General features: G+C 36.2%; 1 protein-coding gene across 1 annotated transcript in view; it reads left to right on the forward strand.

Annotated features, from left to right (window-relative positions):
- Window positions 1-22,305, forward strand: part of TGFBR1 (transforming growth factor beta receptor 1) — a 34,349-nt gene that overhangs the window by 782 nt on the left and 11,262 nt on the right. The window contains exons 2-6 of the mRNA XM_021553408.2: window positions 6,367-6,618; window positions 7,008-7,250; window positions 13,223-13,453; window positions 20,460-20,627; window positions 21,151-21,307. Coding sequence (XP_021409083.1) covers window positions 6,367-6,618; window positions 7,008-7,250; window positions 13,223-13,453; window positions 20,460-20,627; window positions 21,151-21,307 — 1,051 coding nt within the window. The remainder of the gene's footprint in view (window positions 1-6,366; window positions 6,619-7,007; window positions 7,251-13,222; window positions 13,454-20,459; window positions 20,628-21,150; window positions 21,308-22,305) is intronic.

Genomic DNA, 22,305 nt, shown 5'->3' on the forward strand with positions numbered 1-22,305 from the left:
GTCACGGTGCTGGGGGGACAGGCGAACTTTTGGTCCAGCACGCCCTCGCCTGTGTGCTCGGTGCGGGTCGAGCCGTGTGGAAATGAAATCTTCGGGTGAATGTTGTACAGCGAAACGGTTGTGTTCTCCAGTCTCCTGTACCTGTGCTTTTTTGCGAGAGATTTGATATCAGACTATGCTGTTGCAGAGCTAGTGCAAGAAACATTGGGAGTGCTTGACAGCATTCATAAATGGAAGATTTGGGTGGTTTTCTTTTTTCGTTTTGTTTTTTTTTTTTTTTTTTTGAATGTGCAGGTTGTTCTGCGGTTAGCAGTTTGGGACATATGGCCTAATGGATTGTATATTGCTTTGGATTTTAAAAAGGAAGTGGAGAAGCACCACAACTTTTTCGGTTACAGCTTTAAGAAATCCCTCAGTCTGGATCTATACCATGCTGTATATAATTCAATCTAAAATGGTAGTCATGGTGAAAAAAAAGCTACTTAAAGCATCACTTGCTGTATTAACATGTAGTGTTAATCACACATATTCTTACTGAAGGCGATGCAAGATCTCTGATGTGGAAACACTGAAATAAGCTTAAGTTACCCATGGGTTGTTCTTATGTTCTTGAAAAGGTGCGGCAGGCTTTAATAATTTAAAGCTTTCTTATGTAACACATTCAATTTAGTAGTTGAAGGAAATTTTAGTTCAATTTGAGCTTTGAACTTTTTCCCTTTTAATGCCTCCCATCAATCCAACAGTTTTCCCTTAATCTGAAGCATGAAATTAAGGTCTAAAAGCTTTGTGTGAAAACAAGGCAACAGACTTCCATACAAAACCTTATGGGTGGAAGTGATGGTGTGCTACCTTTTGTTTAATAAAAGATAAATCCTCTCTGTTCAATGGAATTGGAAGAAATCCAGGATTCATGATCCATAGCTCATCCAGAGGCCCTGGTATGGGTGAGGCAGGTAATTTGCCTGAACATTATGGTCTAAGTTGATAGAGTAGTTCAAGGTATGATTTGGGTACTGGTACTTCTTACTGTGAGTTGACAGAAGTTGGGCAATTTCTGGTTGCCTCTGCTGGGGCTGTTCTGCAATGTGCTGGTGTTACTGTGTGGATGAGTCATCTTGTGATACGGTTTATATGGAGGTCAGGTATGTAATGAATCCCAGCAGCTAGCTGAACAGTTGAACAGCCTTAATTTTTAAGACAGAGTCTGAAAATAGGCTTTCTGGTTTTCACTGTGTACGCCATAGTCTTTAGTCTTCTGAAGTTCTGGGGAGTCACCACTTGAAAATTCTTGAATTCAGACAATTGCTTCTAACTGCAAATAAAGATAACAATCTGATTAATATGGTGGAATAAATTTAAAAGTACAAATAAAGATCCTTCTGTTGTCATAATGCTTGTAAAATTATGATCTGGGCTTTTAAATTTAGCTTTCTTCTGTTAGTTTGGGTTTTTTTAAAGCTTATTCTTCTACCAGAGAAGAAACAAATTGTTACTGTATTATGCTCTAAGAGGCATGAACATATATCTCTGGGTAGTGTTTTTGATAGATGTCAAGAAAACTAAAAGTGCCATTTGGCTCCTACATTGCACAGAATATAATATCACTTTTGTGAAGTTGGGATTTTACACAAGATTTTATCGCTATTTACAAGTTGTGGGTACTTAATAGTAATTTATCTGTTTTCTTGAGTGCATCACTTTGTTTGACAAGACCTGCTGTTTGCAAGAAGGAAGATGGATGAAATCTATGTGAAAGTTTTCCTGAAAACTTGATACCCGGTGCTGTTACAACAGTGAAACTTTTAATTATTGCCTTTGTGAGAAGAATGTGTTAGTGGAGGCCATAAAGTATTGTGATTTTAAAAACTGTACCTATGTCCCAGATATTTTAAGATTGAAACCTTTTTGTATCTTGAGCTAAAAGAGTTCAGAGATGAGTCAGGTGTATTGTTTGAGGCGATTGTCTGAATTAGACTCAGAAGCTGACATTTGCACTGTTATGTATTATTCTTTTTTTCCTTTGGCAAGTGTTATTGGACAGGGAAAGAGCTACCAGTGAGCATGAAACCCTTTTGCTCATATCCCTAAAAATGTGGTTTTGTCTCTTGCACATAATAGCCTTGCTCCTTTATTCCCTCGAAACTCTGCATCTTATGGAACCAAGAATTGTGATTGCTCTTCTGATGAAGTTCTGCTTTCTGGTGACGTTTTGGCTTCAAAATTTGTAATATTCATGTAGGAACAGTGGTAATGTCTTCAAGAGAAGTGTCTTTTTTAGCAAAATGTTGCTTTTGGGTGCTGTGACTATTTGTCTTTTTTAAATTTGTAAAGCAAAAATATAGTATTAAATAAAGTATTAACAATGTGAAATTGTTAATTGTTTGCAGTAAGATGTGAGTTTGAGGTTTTTTTAGAGCACTTCACAAGTTTTAACTTCTGTACTGCTCCTTGTTAGCATCCTTTGGAAGACAATGTCTCAGCTTAAAATTTCCATCTATAAATTCTTTGGCTGAAGGTGGTGTTCTGTGCTAAACTGTCTGGTTGAAGAAGTGATGCAGGATGTAAACAAATGTTACATAGTGATTCATAGGGTTTTATGTAACTAAAAAAGTTTTTCAGTAATTTTCTTTCTTCAGATAGACAGCATATACAAAAAAACCTGTTTCAGTAGGTAACAGTCTGGTTTTGATTCAGATTTGTAAAAGTTAAGTGGTTAGAGTGTACTTAATTCTCTGTTCACATTTTGTATGTAGTGTTAATATCTCGGCCAGCTAATTTTAAGTCTTGTCAAGCTGCATAATTTCAGGGTTTCATTCATGCAGCCAGCTTGCTTTACTCTCACTGGGGGCTTCCAGACTGCAACATTCATGCAAGAGAGACTTGGTAAAGGAAAGGCAAAACTGTCAAACTCGGAGTTTGAGCAACTACACAAGTAATGGTATTCAACACAAGATGTTAATCTTGTGATATGAGAAATATGCTGTTGATAACTTGTACGATGTGATAATGTCATAATGCACACACCCTCACTTTCACAACAGCATTGTCTCACTGATTCTTTTAGGGTAGTCAGTCTCAAAAAGCAGAAATTACTATGTAGAATGGCAGTGACAAAATGTAATGCACAAGGAACTACATTGCTGTGTTGACCCAATTTCTGCTCTTGGCTACATCCCTGATTGTATGATTTCCAGGGCATTTGTTTATCTGTTTGTATTGTCATTTCCCCAACCTTGTATCATTTAAACAGACATGAACTTTAACTAGTCGGTAGTGGACCTTCATGCTAATGGTTCAATCCAAAAACTGTTATAATAATTTTTTTTAAAAAATAGTTCTCTGCCAAGGACAGATTGGATTGAGTACTTTTTTACTCTTCTTCAGTAGTTTTTAAAGTGCTTTTCGTGGTAGTAGATTTAAACTGTGTTTACCAAATGCATTGAAATGCATTTTCCCTGAGAGATTACTGGCTCTAGAAGGTCAGCTTACATCAGAGTTGTCAGTTTCTCATCCCTTTCTGCTATCATTCCATAATAGAAATGTGTGTATTTATTAAAGTGAACTTGGAGATATGACTGATTTCTGTCCGAGTTTTTTAAATTACTGTAACATTTCTTTGATAATAACAGAAACTACTTGGATGAAAAGCAAAAAATTCGATCTCCAAGAGGACAACAGTATGGGATTTTCTTTTATATCAGTTATAAGTGAAAATGCTTCCTTATAGGAATTAAGTAATTTAACTCTAGTTGGTCATTGACACCTCATGCTGATGTTAAATCTCATCTATGATGTGTTCGTGTAGTTGTAGTTTATGTTCTTTACACACAGATAACTGGCGAATGAGATATGGGCAAGGATATTCTGATTCCATATTTTTACCTCTTGGTATGGATTGTTGCTGAAAATGCTGAATTAGTCTACCTTTTACTAAAACATGGAAATTCTATTGTTACTTGCTCGAGTTGGAAGGCATGAAGAGTTGTTAAGTGGCCAGAGTTGGAAGAGGACTGAAGCATTTTTAACGAGCTGTTTTATTTCTTTTTTTAAGAGTGTGTCCACTAGAGAGCAGCAAAAACCTGTATTCCTAGAAGCTTTACTATTCAGCTGACTAGGCATTGTTTAGGCCTCTTATGGGAGGGGGAGAGTAGCTTCAGAAGGGACTAATGATTTATTTATGCCGAGGAAATCATTCCGATATGTGTGGCAGTGAATTGTGTCTTGTCAGGAGATGGTGGAGATGGTGAAGATGGTGGCATCAAACAAGAATGAAAGTGTAAATTTTATCAAATTGCACTAAGTGGGAATTCTATGGCAAAAGAGAAGTGGGAACAAAGTGACTGAGAAAGATAGGGCACAAAATGCTTTGTTTAGTCATGACTGGAACAGTGTGTCTGCAGCTTCACAAGACCAGGAAAATTAATAAGTGTAACAAGGGCAACCCAAATGTAATTTTTCACTTCAAGTAACTTGGCCTCTGCACAGTGATTCAATGTAATTATATCTCACTGAATCTCTTGCTCTGGGCATTCCGATGCATGTGCTGTTGTGATGAGCCACAATTACTGTTTAAGTAGGTGAAAGTCACAAGTGAGATAAAGGTGTGCTCACTTTAAAAGTTGAAAGAAATAGTGTGTGTAAATATTTTAGGAAATTTTTAATGGTTTTGATAGACTGAGAAATATTTGTTCAGGCATAAATTACCAAAGGGACAGCAACATGAAAATAAATGTTACATTTTCTTGTAGTTAAACTATAAGTTTAAACTCTAAAGTCTATAATAAGACTTTCCTTACTTCCCTGATGAGGCAGGGAAAGATGTGCAAGAAGTGATGCTGTTAAGCTTTACCTTCCTGAATGCCAGTTCTCATTTCATCTACCTTCTAATTATTTTTTTCAATAATCTTCACAGTAGAAAAAAAAAATTCTAACCCATTTGTAGGGTTTTCTTTCTCCCTTTTTCTGACTGGTCTGTGTGCTGGTGAATCTCTCTGGAACAGGGTTATCTTTCTATAGTGGGTCCCAAGAATTTGATCAAATCTCTTCAGTAACAGTAGAAGATGATTGGCAGTGATACGGTTTGATTCAAAATCTTGTGGGAAGGGGGTGTTTTAAGAAAATGTTTCTCAGGAATCAAACTTTGAGATTACATACATATGTATTTGAGATCAGATTGCCATTTATTTAAATCCAAGATAACCGGTGACAGAAAGGGGTGTAAAATCCAAGGCAATCCATATGGTTATAGTAAACTCTTTAATTTAGGTGAAATGCCAGATTTCAGATTAGGAGGACCTTTTGATTGCCACCTGTTAATCCTCATTATTTTGGTATGAGTTTTTGTATTTAACCCTGAAAGAGACTATTTTTATGGCTCAGGGCATTTTTTTTTTGTTTTGATCATAAATGTTGAAGATTTTAAATTCGTTTAAGTTCTGTATTTTAATGTTTCTGTGTGCACGTATGCAAGTTCTAGGCCAGTTTCCCCTCCTCACAGTTGAACAAGTGGACTCAAGATATATTGATACTTTCATTGTTGCTCCTGCACTGTTTTCTGCATGGCTTTGGTGCTGTAAATGCAGAAAGGCGTACAGAAAGAAATTAGGAGTAGTAGTCTTCCTTCTTCAAGAACTTCTGCAATGTGAAGAATGAAACCTGATCATCTTAGGATGATTAGCCTGTCATTCCTGCTTCCTTCTCCATGCCCTCTCCTTTACTACTGCAATTTATAGCTTTAGTAAATCACCACCTTGAGTAATGGAAGAAAGCATTTCCCTGTGGTTTTATAAATGATAAGTCTAAACCACATTCTGCTTCTGTGAAAGGATCAGGCAGGGTTTGGTTTTTAATGAGGATTAAGCTGGTATTTGCCCTTTTGGCACAAAATGGAAACCATCAAGTAATGCATAACATACTAATCTTAGGTAACCAGCAGCATCCAATTTGTCACTTATTAAGCTGTACCTGTGGTTATTGTCGATAAAAAAGGCATTATTTGTATTCAGTTTGAAAATAGCAGACTTGCATACAGTGTTGTTTCGAAAGTCTAGAACATTAGTAGGAGGAACTGTAGTGGTGCTTCTTTATCTGGACAACAGCTAGGATTTTAACCTTTGTCTTTTAATACATTATTGTGTAAAGAGAGATGATTTCCGATCTAAATATTACTTTCTTCTGCTCATCTTCCAATTTTATTGTCCCACTAAAAGGCCTTGTAGTACTTTTTTAGTGTTGCTGTTCTGTGTTTATATAAGCAAAACAGCCTCCTAGCATTCTGAATTTGTATTTCTTTAGTCATTCAAATTGCTTCTCAACTCAGAACATGTACCAATACTAACATGAATGGTTTTTTTTTTCTCAATGCAGAATTAGAGTGTTACTGCCAGCTATGTACAAAAGACAACTTTACATGTATGACAGATGGAGTGTGTTTTGCCTCAGTAACTCGAACTGCAGACAAAATAATGCGCAACAGTATGTGCATAGCAGAAATTGATCTGATTCCCCGAGACAGGCCATTTGTTTGTTCCCCCTCCACCAGAGATGGAGTCCATACTGTGTCTCATTGCTGTAACACACCTCTCTGCAATAAAGTAGAACTTCCAATTCCAACACCAGGTAAGGGGGTTAGGATTTTTACTCTTTCGTTTGTTTGATTTTTTTTTTTCATTTTTTTCCAACAAAATTCTGTAAGAGTGGAAGTGTAGGTAAATTTGAAGGTTTAAAGTACAACTTAGATTCTGTAAAGAGAATTTCATGATATTTGAACAAGAGTTATATTCTGGATAGGGATGTTAGGGACAGTTTTGAAGACTTAAATGAAAAGTGTAAATGAGCACATAGCTTTTGTTCTTTGTAGTACTTACTTTGATTCTGAAAAAAGTTACTGTGTAAAAGCTTTAACAAATGCATTAAAATAATTTGAGTATTGCTGTGGGGTACTATAAGTTTAGTAGAATAAAAGGAAATCAATGGTTTTTATCATTTTCTTTTATTTTAACTCTCAGGCCCTACTCCAGAAAGATCAGCTTCTAACCTAGGACCTGTGGAACTGGCTGCTGTCATTGCTGGACCTGTCTGCTTTGTCTGCATTTCACTGATGTTGATTCTATACCTTTGTCATAATCGTACTGTAATTCATCATCGTGTGCCAAGTGAAGAAGACCCTTCATTGGATCGTCCCTTTATATCAGAAGGAACCACTTTAAAGGATTTAATTTATGATATGACAACTTCAGGTTCTGGATCAGGTAATGTGACATTTCTAGTAGTAATTACTCTGTGCTTAAGAGCCTTGTAAGACATCTATTTTTTTTAATATCGTCAACTGCTTTAACTTATAATTAACTGGAGATCATACTAGAAAAGAAACTTCCATATACATTCAGTCAATATCAGTAAAGATTGACTGTATGAAAATAAGTGAAAGAAACACTGAATTATTGCTGCCTTTTCTTATCATTCTCAAAGTAGTTTTTATATAAATTTATATAAATTATATAATTCAGGGAATATTGCGGTCATCTATTGTAAACGTTTTGTGTTCTGTAAGGCTGTCATTTACCTTTTTTGTTCTGTGCAATCTATCTAAACAACCATCTTCTGTGGTTTTTAGATAATTTTGTGAAGGATATTTTTTAGCTTTAAATTGAAACTTAATTTATAGATGTAGCTATTGGAGTATGAAGAATATTCTGAGTTACTATTGTAGACAGTTATTTCCTTACAAAAGATATTTTTCAATTGCAAATAGCATTTCTGTATACAGGATGGATTCAATATGCAGACCATGTCTGATGAATGTCTGTGCCTTGATTTTGTGGGTTTTTTGTTTTAATTCTGGCTTGAAGAGGTGTTGCTCTGGGCAGATGAGGCATTAGTATGTTCACTGCATAGAGTTTCAGCTATTTTGTTAATTGCTTATAGGATTATGGTGCTCTGTGTCATAGAAATGTAGTTTAATAGGTGTTGTTAGGGGATGATGTGCCAGGTAAATCATTGCATGAATTAATTGATCTTTGGTCTGTGATAGGGAAAGAGATGTCAAATTGTGTACTGCAAGCTTTTAGCAACCTTCTACTACATAAAATTTAAAAAATTTAATACTGAAAGTTATTCCTGCTACTTTCAAACATATGTGTTAAAACATCCATGCTCTTTCAGGATACTTTCTACAAATAAATATGGTGTTTGGTTCTCAACTGCTGTATCTTTTATTTACCCAGAACAGAAAAAATTCAGGCAACAAAACCCAAGCATCTAGGTTGTTTTTGTTTTCCAAGGATGGTAACTGGTTAAACTGTTTAGAGTCCATTGCTTTGTCAAATAAAATTAATGAAACTTGCTGGACATGTTTAAAATCTAGATCAAAAATTAATTTTAGTAATATCTTCCCTAAAGAAGGTGAGTTTGCACTAGGTGTATAGGTCAGTATGTTTCAGCTGAGAAAGCTTTTGTGTGTCCAATAAGATTTGATACTGATAAGGGTAAGTTGTTCTCTGGTTAGAACTGGAGTTTTAGTAGTTTGTGTTTATATAAATTTTCTCACTTACTAACAGGAGTAACTAAGTCAGATAGTGAAAGTGGTTAACAGAACTTCCAATATATTGGGCTAGAGATTGATAAATGCAAGTACTGGACTTAGGTCTCCAGTTATGTTTGCTCTAGGAGGGGTATGCAATAGTCAGAGATACAGATAATATGGGTGAGTCAGAGATTTACATATTCTGGAATCGAAAGAGATTTTATATATATATTATTGTTACACTATTAGAATTGTAACACTTTCTACTTAATGTCTGCAGATCTGGGCTTTTCTTAAGGAAGACTGAAAGCAATTTCTAATTGAAATTCAAACTTAGGTGTTAATTGATCTTTTCATTCATTATCAGGAATTATCCTCCCATTTTTTCTTCTGGCATTCTTACCTGTGGTGATTCCGAACCTCTTTTTTTTTTTTGTTTGAGAACTCTGGAAGTACTCCTTCAAAATAAGCTCATGAAAAGCAGAGAATACAAGCTAGAAGAAACTTAAAATTCTTCCTCTGGAACACATGGCTAGAAACTACTGACCCTTTCCCTTGCCTATTTGCAAATTACTCATTAAGTAAAAGGAGTGTGCTAGGGAATTGCTAAGCTTTCTCAGCTGAATTCAGGGCACTCAGGCTGGTCTAGACTCCCAGAGCACCTGACCTACTATGGTATTTGAGCATTGACTACTGGTAAATGCATCCAAGGAGCAAAACCAACAAATGTGGTTGAATTTGACTTATCCCTAAGGAAGCCTCTTCACTAATTTGCTTTTATGCTTGAAAGGCTGTAAAGCAAGGCTGAATGTTTCCTTAAAAGGAATCTTTGATTTCAGCTGCAGTGAGTTCCGTATTGTTGAGCTGTTTGTAAGACCAGTATTAGCCTTATTTAGTGTTCTCTACTTCACTTGGATTATGACAGTGAAATAGGAGATGCTTCAGGTACTTGCTTTCTGTACTGTTGGCATTGTGTATATTTGTAATGACATGTGTAACTTTGTCTCAAAATTAGTCAATCAATGACTATACAAATTCACAGTGCCCTAGCACTTTATAACTTTTGTGTGTCCTGCAGTATGCCTGCAGCATTTGAATCTCATTTAAATGTGTATTTTAATCCAGACTTTGGGTAAAGGACATTTAAAGTTGAGATGGCTGTATCTTTATGGAATAAACTGGGGGTAGAGAAAAGGGTCTTCAGAAGGAGAAAAGTCACAGCTGCTAGTTAAAACAGTACTTAACCCTGTCAGAAACTAAAATATCTGAAAGGGGTGGTGTTGGGACAAGAGGTTGCCAAAACACAATGAATATGTATAAAACGAGCAAAATAATCCAGACCCAAGAGGCACAGCTAAGGAAGTGTTTCATTTGGTGACACAAAAGCCATGTTCTACTCTTAAATTCCTGCTGAGAGACCAGAAAAGCTCATAGTAGAATAAAAAGTATTCTACCAATTTTGTTGGTTCAGTATTCTCTGATGAGAAGTGTATAAAACAGAGAAATAATCAGAACTCTGAAAATGAGCTTCCTGTTCAGATCAAAAGGGAGTAGGATTCATTTGCTGCAATGATGAATAGTAAGCTGCTATTAATTATTTGTTCTTGACTTAACGTTAGTGTTGCCATTATGTTCTATGACGAGCAAGACCTGAAATAAGGAGATACTCCATGAAAAGAATTAATGAAACATCTAAAATAGATCCTTCTGGCAAAGCTACAGCTTCTAAGAGAAGGATTTCAAAGCCTCTTGGAGCTGAGAATGATTTTCAGATAATGATGTAGATCTCTAAATATCAACTACATATTGCATAGACAGATGGGGACGCCCATCTGTTACTGTCTTAACTCACAAATGACGAAATCACTTAGTTACAAGGGAGTAGGAAGAATTGTCTGTAACAAGGAAAAGTTTTGGAGAGTATTGGTAGGCGACTTCCAGCAGGAACTTAAGCTATTTGGAAATCTAAAGGGTCACAGGAATCAATGCAAAGTTGAATCAGTTGAAATTATTATAAAGCTTCTTAAAAACTATTTTGCAATTCATACAAGCTTGAAGGGAATAAGATTTTTCACAGTTCATGGAATGATGGCTTTTTATTACTCATCAGAGGAGGTCTTCTGTGTAAAGACTTATAAACAAGAACAAAATTCTAGCAGCTGCTTTTGTTGGCTACCTGTAGTGCTCTAGAACTTAATTGCTGAATGATCTAATTTAGTTACAAACTCCTTATGTATTAGAAAGTCACTAAACTAATCAGAGTACACTTAATATTTGGAAAAGAAAATGAACATTATTTTTTTTGTGAACTTTCAGAAGGCTTGAGGATGCCTTATGATATAAGAAAATGATGATGGTTTCAGGAATAAATCAAGATGACCATGGTGTCAAGGATGACCTAAATACAAGGTGTCAGACACTGAGCTGTTGTTGAATTTAATATGGGCTCAAATTTTCTTGTTCTCCCAATTGGCAAACTGGCTATCATTTTTCTTCATGCACAGTTAAAAGAAGGTGTATCCAAGAGCTTGGAGTACAGTCATGCCCAATGTGTATGTGAAAGGCTGAGGCTGTAGATTGCTGTGAGATGCTTTTCGGGCAGTCTGGTTTACAGTACAGCAGTTGCTCAAGTTCCTGGTGATACAGGGCTGTGTTTCTTCTATAGCAAAATGAGGAAATTGCTCAGTTGCAACAGAATCTGTAATGAATTGCTATGAATGCAAGATAAATATGGATTCCAGTCTTCTAGAAGAAGCAGTAGTAAGGGAAAGATTAGTTTCAGACAAACAGAAGCAAGTTGAATCTTGTAAATATTACAAAAATAAATACAGGAGTAAATGGATAGATCACAGCAGGGTTTTTATCCTACAGTGACATGTTAATGTCATGAATGGGAATTTGTAATGTGAAATTGAAATGCTTTCTGTCTAGAACATTTAGAGGTTTATATATTTTTAGCAGATAGCTGATATCCTTGGACATAGATGTTAAAAAAGGAGAGATGTCTATAAAAGGTGCAGCAAGTTGAGAGCAGTGCATCTGAATGTGGGAATATGCAAACGTTTTTCTGATACAACTGTATGGCCTATCACCCATTTCAGGTACACAGAATCAGCTTCTATTTGACATTTGCTTATAGATTTTGTGGTAGTGCATAAATTCTAAGGAAGAAACTTTCTCTGACCAATCAAGTCAAATTTTATGTTTTCAGGGTTGAATTTGGTCCTGTGGTTGTTTTAGTCTGGCCTCTTCTACATTTCAAAAGTCTGTACATAGAGAATGAAGGTTAGGCTTCACAGAAGAGCCTCTATAGTTTGGGCATGCAGCACAATTCACCTGAGGACTATTAGAGCAAAAGTTTTAACTTTTGCAATAGAAAGTATTACAGCACCTGACAATGATTAAATTGCTGGTATGGTGTGCATTTTTTTTCCTTCCTATCTTCGTGTAGGTATGTTGTCAGTGTAGACCATACAGAAAATTTCTGTAGGTCTAGAATTTTTGAGGAGCTTTTCTTGTACACTGCAATGTTTTAATTTGTTCTTCTCAGACTGAGACACAAGTATGGCAATGCTGCCAACCAGATCAGATGTTCTTCTAGTGCTGCTGTTAGCAAAGACTGTCCAAAGGTGGACAAGAATTAATTATCTGAGCTATTAGTTAGGATTTATTTTCTATAACATAAGGAAATGCAGGTGTTCTGTCAGATATTGGAGCAGTGATTATAGAATAACAGATTACTTTGTAAAGTGTTTGGTTAAAGTGAAATAATCCTATTCAAAAAGAGCTTATTGTAAGCAGATAACCTGGCTGATGTTTTCATCCTGCAGTGTAGTATCAGTGTGGAATCCAGTGACAAGCCCTGTAGTTCCAACAGGAAAGATTTAAAATAAACAAAAGCCCAGCCTGGTTGAGGGATGCCGGTGCTGCTTGTTGTATAAAATTACTGAAGATGTGATGTGTGTTGAAAGCATGTGAACGTTCCAAAGCTATAAAACCTTGATGAGTGTAAACATTTTTCTCAATTATAATTATAGTGAGATGCACAAGAATGACCTCTAAAGTGGGAAGCTTGCATTACAGGGATGTTTTCCTATTTTACAGTGACTCAGGATTACTAAGATGCTATTGGCACACTTGGGCATGAGTGAGGATTTTCAGTGGTTGGTGTTGCTGATACATGTGCTTACTAACTTAGAAATGGACTATCTAGTGACAAGCCAACTAAATTAATCAGTAGCAAAAGTGCTCTTAAATTGCTTTGCAAAGAGAGTTATGGGCAGATCCTTTTTCCAAAAATAAAGAAAAAACTCATCACTGATAAGCAACCAAAAAAAAAAAAACCCTAAACCTGGTCCTGACTGTCTCATTATTGGTTCTTTTTTGTATTTAAATAAAACTCTATGGCTCAGAAAGTGACAGCATTCCTAACTGAAAGGAAGTTTGTGTTGTGCTTTTGACAACCATAGAAGTAGTTTGTAGCATAATCTCCATGAGTACTTGTTAGCCAGCTTTTTAAGAGTGAAGGCAGAATCTTACCTATGTGCTTGCTAGCAGTCCTCAACAAGCAGTTAAAATCTTGGAGAGTATGTTCATTCTAAGAGAAATCCCTAACAGAAATAGGATCTCGTATTCAGTATGTGGGATAAGTACTTATTCTGTAGAGTGATATTTAAGGTTAATGTAAAATCTTTTTAGGTTTACCTTTACTTGTGCAAAGAACAATCGCAAGAACTATAGTACTTCAAGAAAGCATTGGTAAGGGTCGCTTTGGAGAAGTCTGGCGGGGGAAGTGGAGAGGAGAAGAAGTTGCTGTGAAGATATTTTCTTCAAGAGAAGAACGATCATGGTTTCGAGAAGCAGAAATTTATCAGACAGTTATGCTACGTCATGAAAACATTCTTGGATTTATAGCTGCAGACAACAAAGGTTGGTGACACTGAATTAATTTTGCTGATTCTGCATCTGATCAGAATTGACAGTGCATGAAGGAAAAAAATGTGAGGATCCATTTAACAGTAACAAAAAATAGTTTTGTTACTGCAGGAGTTCAGGGTTTGACACACTTTTCATAGGTTTTAATGAAGGGAAAAGTACATTGTCTCTTGTTTCAGAAGAATATGCTTTGTTTAAATTTGTTTTAAATGCTTTGGTATCAAAAAGGAGATGTCTTATCCTGTAAGCCTACACATCTGCTGAATACCTGTACCTGTCACTATGTCATAGCCTAATAATATAGATGTGTAGGACTGAAAGAAATCATGTCTCATCCTGTTGTCCTCATATAAAATAGGAAGTAGAAGATTTATTCTTAAGGGTGCGTTATGAGATGTTATTCTTTTAGAAGTCCAATTAGAAAATCTACTGCAAAAATGGGATTAATGATTTGTTTCTAGTAGAAAAAACTATACCTGCTCCCTGAAGCTCTCCTGATAAGCCTTTAATCATCCAGTTAGAGGAACCATTTTTTCAGCTTTGATTTGCTGTGATTTTGGACAGATTAAAATTTCTTGGATTTTCCTGCAATTCCAGTAAAGAGTCAAGAATCTGACAAAACTTAAGTTTTGAGTTTCTTTTATTAATGAGAGCTAAGATATTAAGATGCTGTTTCATTCCGTTATTTTCATCTGAAATTGCATGTTTCACCACAAATGGTATTTGACTATTTGAGCAGTAACAGAAAATTCTGTCACATTAGGGAGGAGTCAATAATGCACACACATGCTGAATTTTTAAAAGCCTCTCAGTTTTGTGAGAAAATCCTAAATTGTTTCAGTGAGGGTCAAGCATATCTGTAAAGTTATTTTAATTACCATTAAATGAATTTCAAGTTTCTATATAAATCTGTAGAATAGGAAGAGAATCTAGAGATTGTACAGAATGCTTCTCCAGGAAAGGGTTGTCTAAGTTAACTTACTCATAACAGATGTTTGTGCAACTTGTTATCCTCCAAGAGCTTGCAGATCAACACCATACCAGGCAACTTTTTCCTGCAGCTTACTGTGCTTACCATGAGAAACTGTCTTATTTTTATGCCTAAAACTGTATTTGGTATTACCAGCACCTGTAAGAGCTTGGCCTAGGGGAGTGAGTATCTGGAGCCTGGGTTTAAAATTAGATCAGTTGCATTAAAGCCATAAATGAAGAGCTATCTCTGCAGAAGCTGTAGCTTCTATTTCTCATTTAAAAGCAATAAAGGATATATTGCAATACCTTAGTTGTAACTTTTCACAAAATCACCTGTAAGTATACCTGTGTCTCATTTTACCTGAAACCTCCAGGTAGTTTGTCCCAAAAATACATTTGACTGCTGTGAAGAGGAGGTATGAGGAAGGTTTCCTAAATGGGTGGGTTTTTAAAAGAATTTCTTGCTTGCTGGTTTATGTTGCAGATGCTATAGCATTTGACTTAGTCATCTTTAGTTTCCTTGTAATATAACATAGTGTGATATGAAATTGTTTCTGTTTTTTTCTGTTAATATGCTCTACATACAAAGAAGAAATCCTTAACTGATAGGTCATGGCCTTATTTGAGGTTTTAGGTCTTCAGGGTAAGGCTCTTGTACTTTATTGAGAACTACTTGGTGTCTGGTTTTTGAAAAATAGATAAAAATGTGTTTTGAAAATGACACTATTCTTGACTGTGTTTTCTAACAGTATTGCTGTCTGAGCAGACACAGAAATCCATATTGTTTTTAACCCATCAGTGCAGAATTAATTCATAGTATAACCTTCTACATGCTCTTAGTGAAGAAATATGTACATGCTGTTTGCTCCCTGAGCTAAGAATTCAGTCCTGAATATTGAAGGAAGTTAATAGTTCAATTCTTGTTTATAATACTTCAGGCCACCTGTATCCCACTAAACGAGAGAACATAGAGGGACCATTATGGGGGTTGTTGTCCCAGTTTAGCAGGTGCACTATCACGGTACTCCAAAAGGAGAAGGTGTATCACAGCATGGCATTAGAGAACAATAGCTTAAGAACACCTAAGTGTTCCAGTGGCTTGAGGAACATTCCTTCATTGTAGATGCTGGTGCTAACTGATGAATGCTTATGTGGTGCCAAGTGCAAGATTATGTATTTGTTCACAGCAGTAATGTCTGTGGAGGGTTTGCATCCATTTCTCTTGATGGCTGGCTTTTGAATGTATTTAGGAGTTACTACAGTCCAGCTGGAATGCACAAAGTCATTAGACTGTAAGAATCTGTGTGTCTGAGGTACTGAAAAGATGACTGCAGAGATACAGGAGTACTCATAATTTTAAAATTAGCGAAGGACTAGTAAAAGACCTGTGGAACCAGCTCAGTTCTAGTATGTGCTTCAGTTCTTGCTGCTGCGGAAGGTCTTTCCTCTTACCTCAACTGCAGTTTTTCACAGCTGCTAAGGAACATCTGGCTGGCTGGCTATTTAGTGTAAAATTGGTGGAAGGCGTTCCTTTGGGTAGGAGAGTGTGTTTAGAGCTTGTGACTGAAATGCTGTCTTCACTCCTTTTTCTACTACACTGTTCAGACCATCCATGTGCCTCAATGGCACATTCTTCTTTTCTAGTTCCCCAGACCTGTATCGTCTTCAGAAGGCTACAGGAGCTGGTCCAATCTGCTTCCCATCCTGTAATCTACTGGGAAATAGGTGCTGCAGCTAAGGCAGTTGAGGGCTGAGAAGCAATGAATGATTTTGACTGCAGTTGTGGTCTGCCTGACAAGCTCTTCTGTGTTCTAGGTAGCTCTTTGTATAGCGAGTATGTACTAACTTCCAAATTCTGCTAGGTCAGGGAAGTTACTTTTAGGGCCATGTGTTGTCTTCTTTTGTACCATCTAAGCACACAGTTTGTTTTGTGCATGTTTTTTTGTGTTGTTCTTTCTAACCCAGTTACGTGAAGGTAAAGTTGTATCAGGGACTACTTAACTGCACTATCCTAGTAGCAAAAGAGTAGTGTCAGCAACCACAGTTTACAGTACTAAAGGTTTCTCTGCTTTACCTGGCTGTAATCTTAACGTTCTGTAGGCAAATTAAAATACAGTGAAGTCTTGCACTGCACATTTCCAGATAACTTTATGCACTAAAATACCTTGACTTCTCCATTCCTTCCCCTTAACTGAAAGCACGCTCCCCAGTATGATAGTTTGGTTCAGAGTACCTTTCATGGTAAGTAGATCCCCAAAAGTGATGTTAAACAATATGCTGCAAAGAAATGAGCAGAATTCCTGACTCTCAAGAAGTAATATTTCCGCCATTCATTCTTTTTAAAGCTCTGGCTTTAGCTTGAGAAGAAGGAATCTGCACAGCTCAAGTGCTTTTAATCATTTAGTCAGATGACTGTGTCAACATGATGGAGTCAAGTTGTTATGCTAACAAGACACCAGTCATGCTCTAGTCACTAACAAAAGTGCTATCTCCCTGGATTCTTTTCACTGCTTTTTCCTAGGTTTTTTTTTCTAATATTACATTATCTGTGTGCCAAAAAAAAGGCTAAATATCTGTTTTGATACACTCTGCTACATAACACCACAGAAAACATTTTTATTTTACTAGTGTTGATGTGAAAAAAAATAAACATTTTTCACTTAAGTGATTCCTGTCAATTGAATTTTAATTTAAACTTTAAACTTGATTATATATATGATACAGCAATTGTATAAATTCATTTATTCACGAGTCAGCTCTACTAAGCTGAGTATTAGTAATGTTTTTCCCAAAATGTAATCAGTCTCCTGACAACAAATCTGAAAGCTTCTTTTCTCAGAATTTCAGTATTTATTTGGAGTTAAAAATTAACTAAAGTTAATTTTTAAAGTTAAAAATCTTTTACTTCTGAGTGTTCTTGGTGATATAAAATACTTCCAGCTGTCTTGAAATAGCTGAAATAACCATAATTAATCTCTTAAATATGTTCCAAATAACACATGTAAATTTTTTGTAAATTTTGATTATTCTGAAATTGTTTGAGATTCTTGATCATTGTGTGTGTTTAAACTAAATTAAATTACCTAATCATGGAAGGCTGGGCTACTGTATGTAATTACTATTGAGTGTAATTACTTTTTCCTACCTGATAATGCAAATCCTGTGATTGAAGTCTTCATGGCAGATGCTGTTTACTGTGCAGCTAAAAATACTCAAGTATTTTACAGGTCAGGTTAATTATTACTTGGTAATAATTAACTACTGTCAACAGAATATGAAGACTTAAGTTTATTGTAACGTGATCTGCTTGGAGTGCTCAACAAATGTATGGCTTGTCAAAATATAGCAAGGCAAGGAAAACATAGTAAGTCCCTTCTGATAACTGGACACTGGACTTACTGCTGCATTTCAGCTTGCTCATAATTATTATTGTTTATGTAATTGGTTTCACTGTAGCACTGTCCCTTCTTAAAATCAGGTTGAAGGGCTACAAATATGGCTCATAATAGGAAAGAATCATGGTTCTTCTCAGACTGGGTGGTAAGCCCAGCTTATATTTCTTCTTTGGAAGGAAGGTAGAGCTTGAATGTTAAAACTTGCAGGTAATACACAAGATAAAGCCGAATGGAAGAGTCTGCAACCAGAAGCATATTCTTTCTCTTAGGAGGAAATGTAGTGTTAAGAGGGGAGGAACTTTATGCAAAGGCACCATAGTCTTGAATCAAAGCTGTGATAATTCTTCAGAAACTGACATGTTTTATAGAGCTGCTTAAACCCAATAGGTCTGGTAGACAAACTAAAATTAGTTTTACTTCCCTCCTTACAGCTAGGTGTCTAGTACAGACACCTACTGAGGTATCCCACTCCTAAGAAACAGGAGAAGAAATAAAATACAGGACCAAGTAATGAGAGTGTATGATGTAAATGCCCCGGAGATGATTATTTCATGCAATGTAGGGTCATATCTGATGAAGCAGTAGAATAAAACTGAATGAAGAAAATATTCTCATGTCATAAGGTTAGTTTACTTGGAACTTCTGCAGCTCTTTGTGTATTTAAAAACATCTTTTCTGTGCCTGTGAACTCATACCTGTTTCTCATGGTTCTGTAAGACTGGTTTAGTGAAGTCAATGCTGTTGGATTGATTCTTCAGAGACCATAATTCTCTTAGGAAAAAGTCACATTTAATACTATGCTGAGTTCTATGAGTTTGTGCTTGGACATTGCCAAGTAGCACGAGATGCAGCAGTTCTAACTAGAAAATAATAGGGGTTTTTTTTTAAATCTTTTTTTTCATCATTCCTTTTTAAAAAACAAAACTTAGACTTCCCTTGTGTGGACATAAAAGACTCTTCTTGCAGCAGCAGCAGCATTTTACCAGTCTTGTACAGGTTGGGGTATGTGTCTAATTTTTTTTTTCTCCTGTTTAAACAGCTTAGTTGAGACTATTCTGTAAGCATAACAAGCTAGAGTTCTCTTTCTGTTATGGGAATTGCTTGAATGTACGTTAGTCTTTTTCCTACTCTGAAGTATTTGGAGGCCTTTTAATTTTGGTTAGTTTTTTTGATTTTTATCTTTTATTTTTGGATTTTTTTAATGGCATCACTGGCTTCTCTAAAAATATTCAAATAAAAGGGATGTTTGCAAGTTTTCCCATCCCCACCAATGTGTTAAGTTAAGCACAAGTGTTTCTCTAAAGGTAGTTTCTGTCAATCTGTAGAGCAGACGTTTTGTGCTTCTGGCTTTTCTGGACTAGTGTGTTATTTGGAAAGTAAAATTTTTTCAGTATGTTTGCAATAGGAAGTAAGTTCAAAACTTTCTTCCCTTTTTCATGTTCTTCATATTTCATTCTTGAGCAATCTTTAGGGACTATCACATAACAATACATATTTTGAGTTGTGCCGAGTGTTCTCACTTGTTCTGAGAGAATAGGGACTATATAATTCAGGATAGGAGTCCAACAGATATCCTTTATGGGATATGCTCTTCTAAAGAGATGAAAGATTCTTCTGTAAAAGTAGCTGGCTATAAAAACACTTTTCAAGTCTGCCACAGGAGAGGTGCTTTTATAACACAACAAAATGGGAAAATCTATTTGGTGGCAGGATTGTTCTTTCCCAGGTATATTTCTACTTCTTAGGTAAAAAATACTTTTGCTCCCCTCTTGATTTGAATTCCTTTGTTAGTCTTCTTTCTGTGGCTTAAACTTAAAGGTATTTTGTGTCACTGCTTTAATAATGTGAACAATTAAGTTCTTACATGTCAATTGTATGCCTCGGGATATCTACAAATGTATTGTGGCCTGTCTTGTTCGTCATAGTTCAATCAAAAGTCATACAGCAAACTGATTTCTTCAGTGTTTTCTGCTTACTTTACCCTTGTGCTTCCTGAAAGCCTCAATTTTGGCCAGCAATTTAGAGGTCATTGGAGATGGGATTTAACTTTGTGTCTGAGGGCTGTTTATGAGCTTCTACTCCAGGAGAAAATCCTCTGTTGAAAAAATTGTCTGTGGAAACTGTCTCTCAGGCTGAGGGCAGATAGGGTATTGGAAGACTGAAGGAGTTAGGGGGCAAAGTTTGAAACACTTTTAGTGGTTAGCCTGGACAACATTGTGCTAGACCAATAGTGATAGGATTAGTTTTATATCATGCATTCAGCACTGTTCCCTGTGCCCCTCTCTAGCAGGAAGCCTAGGGAAAGGCAGGGCCTGGCTAATACCCTGAACAGGTCACCCTGAATATACACCTCAGAATTATAGTGACATCAGCTTTCTATGGTTTGTGTTTTAGTTCAAATACAAGAATACTCACTAAGCTTTTCAGAAATTCTCACTTGGTATTACCAGCCCTTGCCAGAAGCATTAAAATGTTACAGGAATAGAAGAGCCTAACAAACTAAGAGTAAGGGTCTAATTTACAGAGGTTACTTGGAGACTATAATTTGTACTTTGTAAGCATTGTATAAAAGTGGCACATACTATTTATTTGTTGTGTGTATGTGTGGTATTCATGCCAGTTCTCTTTTGCAGACAATGGTACATGGACTCAGCTGTGGTTAGTGTCAGACTATCACGAGCATGGATCACTCTTTGATTACCTGAACAGGTATACAGTAACAGTGGAAGGAATGATAAAATTGGCTTTGTCCACTGCCAGTGGTCTTGCTCATCTGCACATGGAAATTGTTGGCACACAAGGTAATCTTAAAATTTTTCTGCTTGTCATGTAGATAGTACTGGTTGGTTTCTTGGTTTTTTTAATGACACATAAGTAGCTCATTGTACTGTGTGATGATTTCCAAATTCACAGAACTTCTTAATTTGAAAGGCTTTTTGCCCTCTTTTCTCTGGTATTGTGATGTAACAATCCTTCCTACAAAATACCTGTTAAAAGGCACGAAGTAATGGTGCATGTAGCATCTTCTTAACTTTGAGTTGAGACAATATTTGAGTAGGATGTATGTGCAATAAATACTTGCAGGAAGAGGGAAAGGAGCAAGTGTGGTAAACATGAAACATGGTAAACATACAGTAAACATGAAAGGCACTTTCCTGAACAGTCAGACAGTCTACAAGAATGATTTCAGGAGGTACCCTGGTGCACATTAAGTGTCAAAACTGGAAGGAATTCTGTTCCTTCAAACAAAAGCTTGCATCAGGCTTAGAATAAAAGGAGTTTGGTTTGGAGTTTTTTTGCAACTTCTATGTTTCTCCCTTACAGGCAAACCAGCAATTGCCCACAGAGACTTAAAATCAAAAAACATATTGGTGAAAAAGAATGGAACGTGCTGCATTGCAGACCTGGGCTTGGCGGTTAGGCATGATTCGGCCACAGACACAATTGACATTGCCCCAAACCACAGAGTGGGAACAAAAAGGTAAAATAATTTATGTGACGTGTCAGGCAACTTTTATAATAAAATGCTTTGGTTTTTCTTGTTCCATGTAAATTTGTGTTGATAGAAATATAAGCAGCAAGAAAATGTAATAGCAGATAGAATTCTTAAGCACTTCCTTGCCAGTTGGTATTTTAGTTAGATTGTAGACTCTTAAAAAGCACATTCAATGTTGGCATGTGTAAAATACTGAAAACTTGATAAGTATTGTAGGGCACAAACATGTATTAAAATAATTAAGGGACTTCATGACTTATAATTTTAGAGACTTCAGTACTCTCTTTCTTCTTCTTGCCACGTATTGCATGGAAATGTTACTTGCAGCCCAATCAGGAGTGTAAGACAGGATAGTGACAATAAAAAGCTGTGGTTGCCATGTGAAGCCTGTGTAGAAGAACATACAAGGTGCAGAGTCTTGGACAGGGGACTGTCTTAAGTTCACATTTTTTACAGAAATGCAAGAAGTTAAAACAGTCATCTTTGTCATCTAATGCATTAATAGACTCTTAAGTGGATGAGTCAATATAGTCTCTCTTAAAAGCTTTTTCTGAATTTGGAAATACAGGTTTTTCTTGCCCCAGAAAAATTCAGAGCTGTTTAACTCAGCACAAGAGCAATAAAACTTACTGTCAATAATTTATCATTGGTGAACCTTCAGGCAATAATAATTGGAAGCTATAAATAAATTTCCCTTAGTAATCCATGCAGCTATACAAAATACAGAGATACCAGTACTAACAGTGAACCACAGCAAGCATTTTGGGTGTGGGCAACTTTTCATTCTTCTGATGCCTATAGGTTCAGTGCTGTGTCAGACTGGAGTTTGGGCACTGCTCAAGGAGAAACATGTGACAGCCAAGCCCAAATGGCTTAGTAGTGTTGGAGAAAGTTGTGTTGGTGTTGTCCAACCTCCAGTTTATGTATCAAAAATACTTTTTTAATATATCTTTTTAGTAAGCAATACTGCAGCGTAGGGGGTT

This window comes from Lonchura striata, chromosome 1 (assembly GCF_046129695.1).
Source record: "Lonchura striata isolate bLonStr1 chromosome 1, bLonStr1.mat, whole genome shotgun sequence".
NCBI classification, from domain to species: Eukaryota; Metazoa; Chordata; class Aves; order Passeriformes; family Estrildidae; genus Lonchura; species Lonchura striata.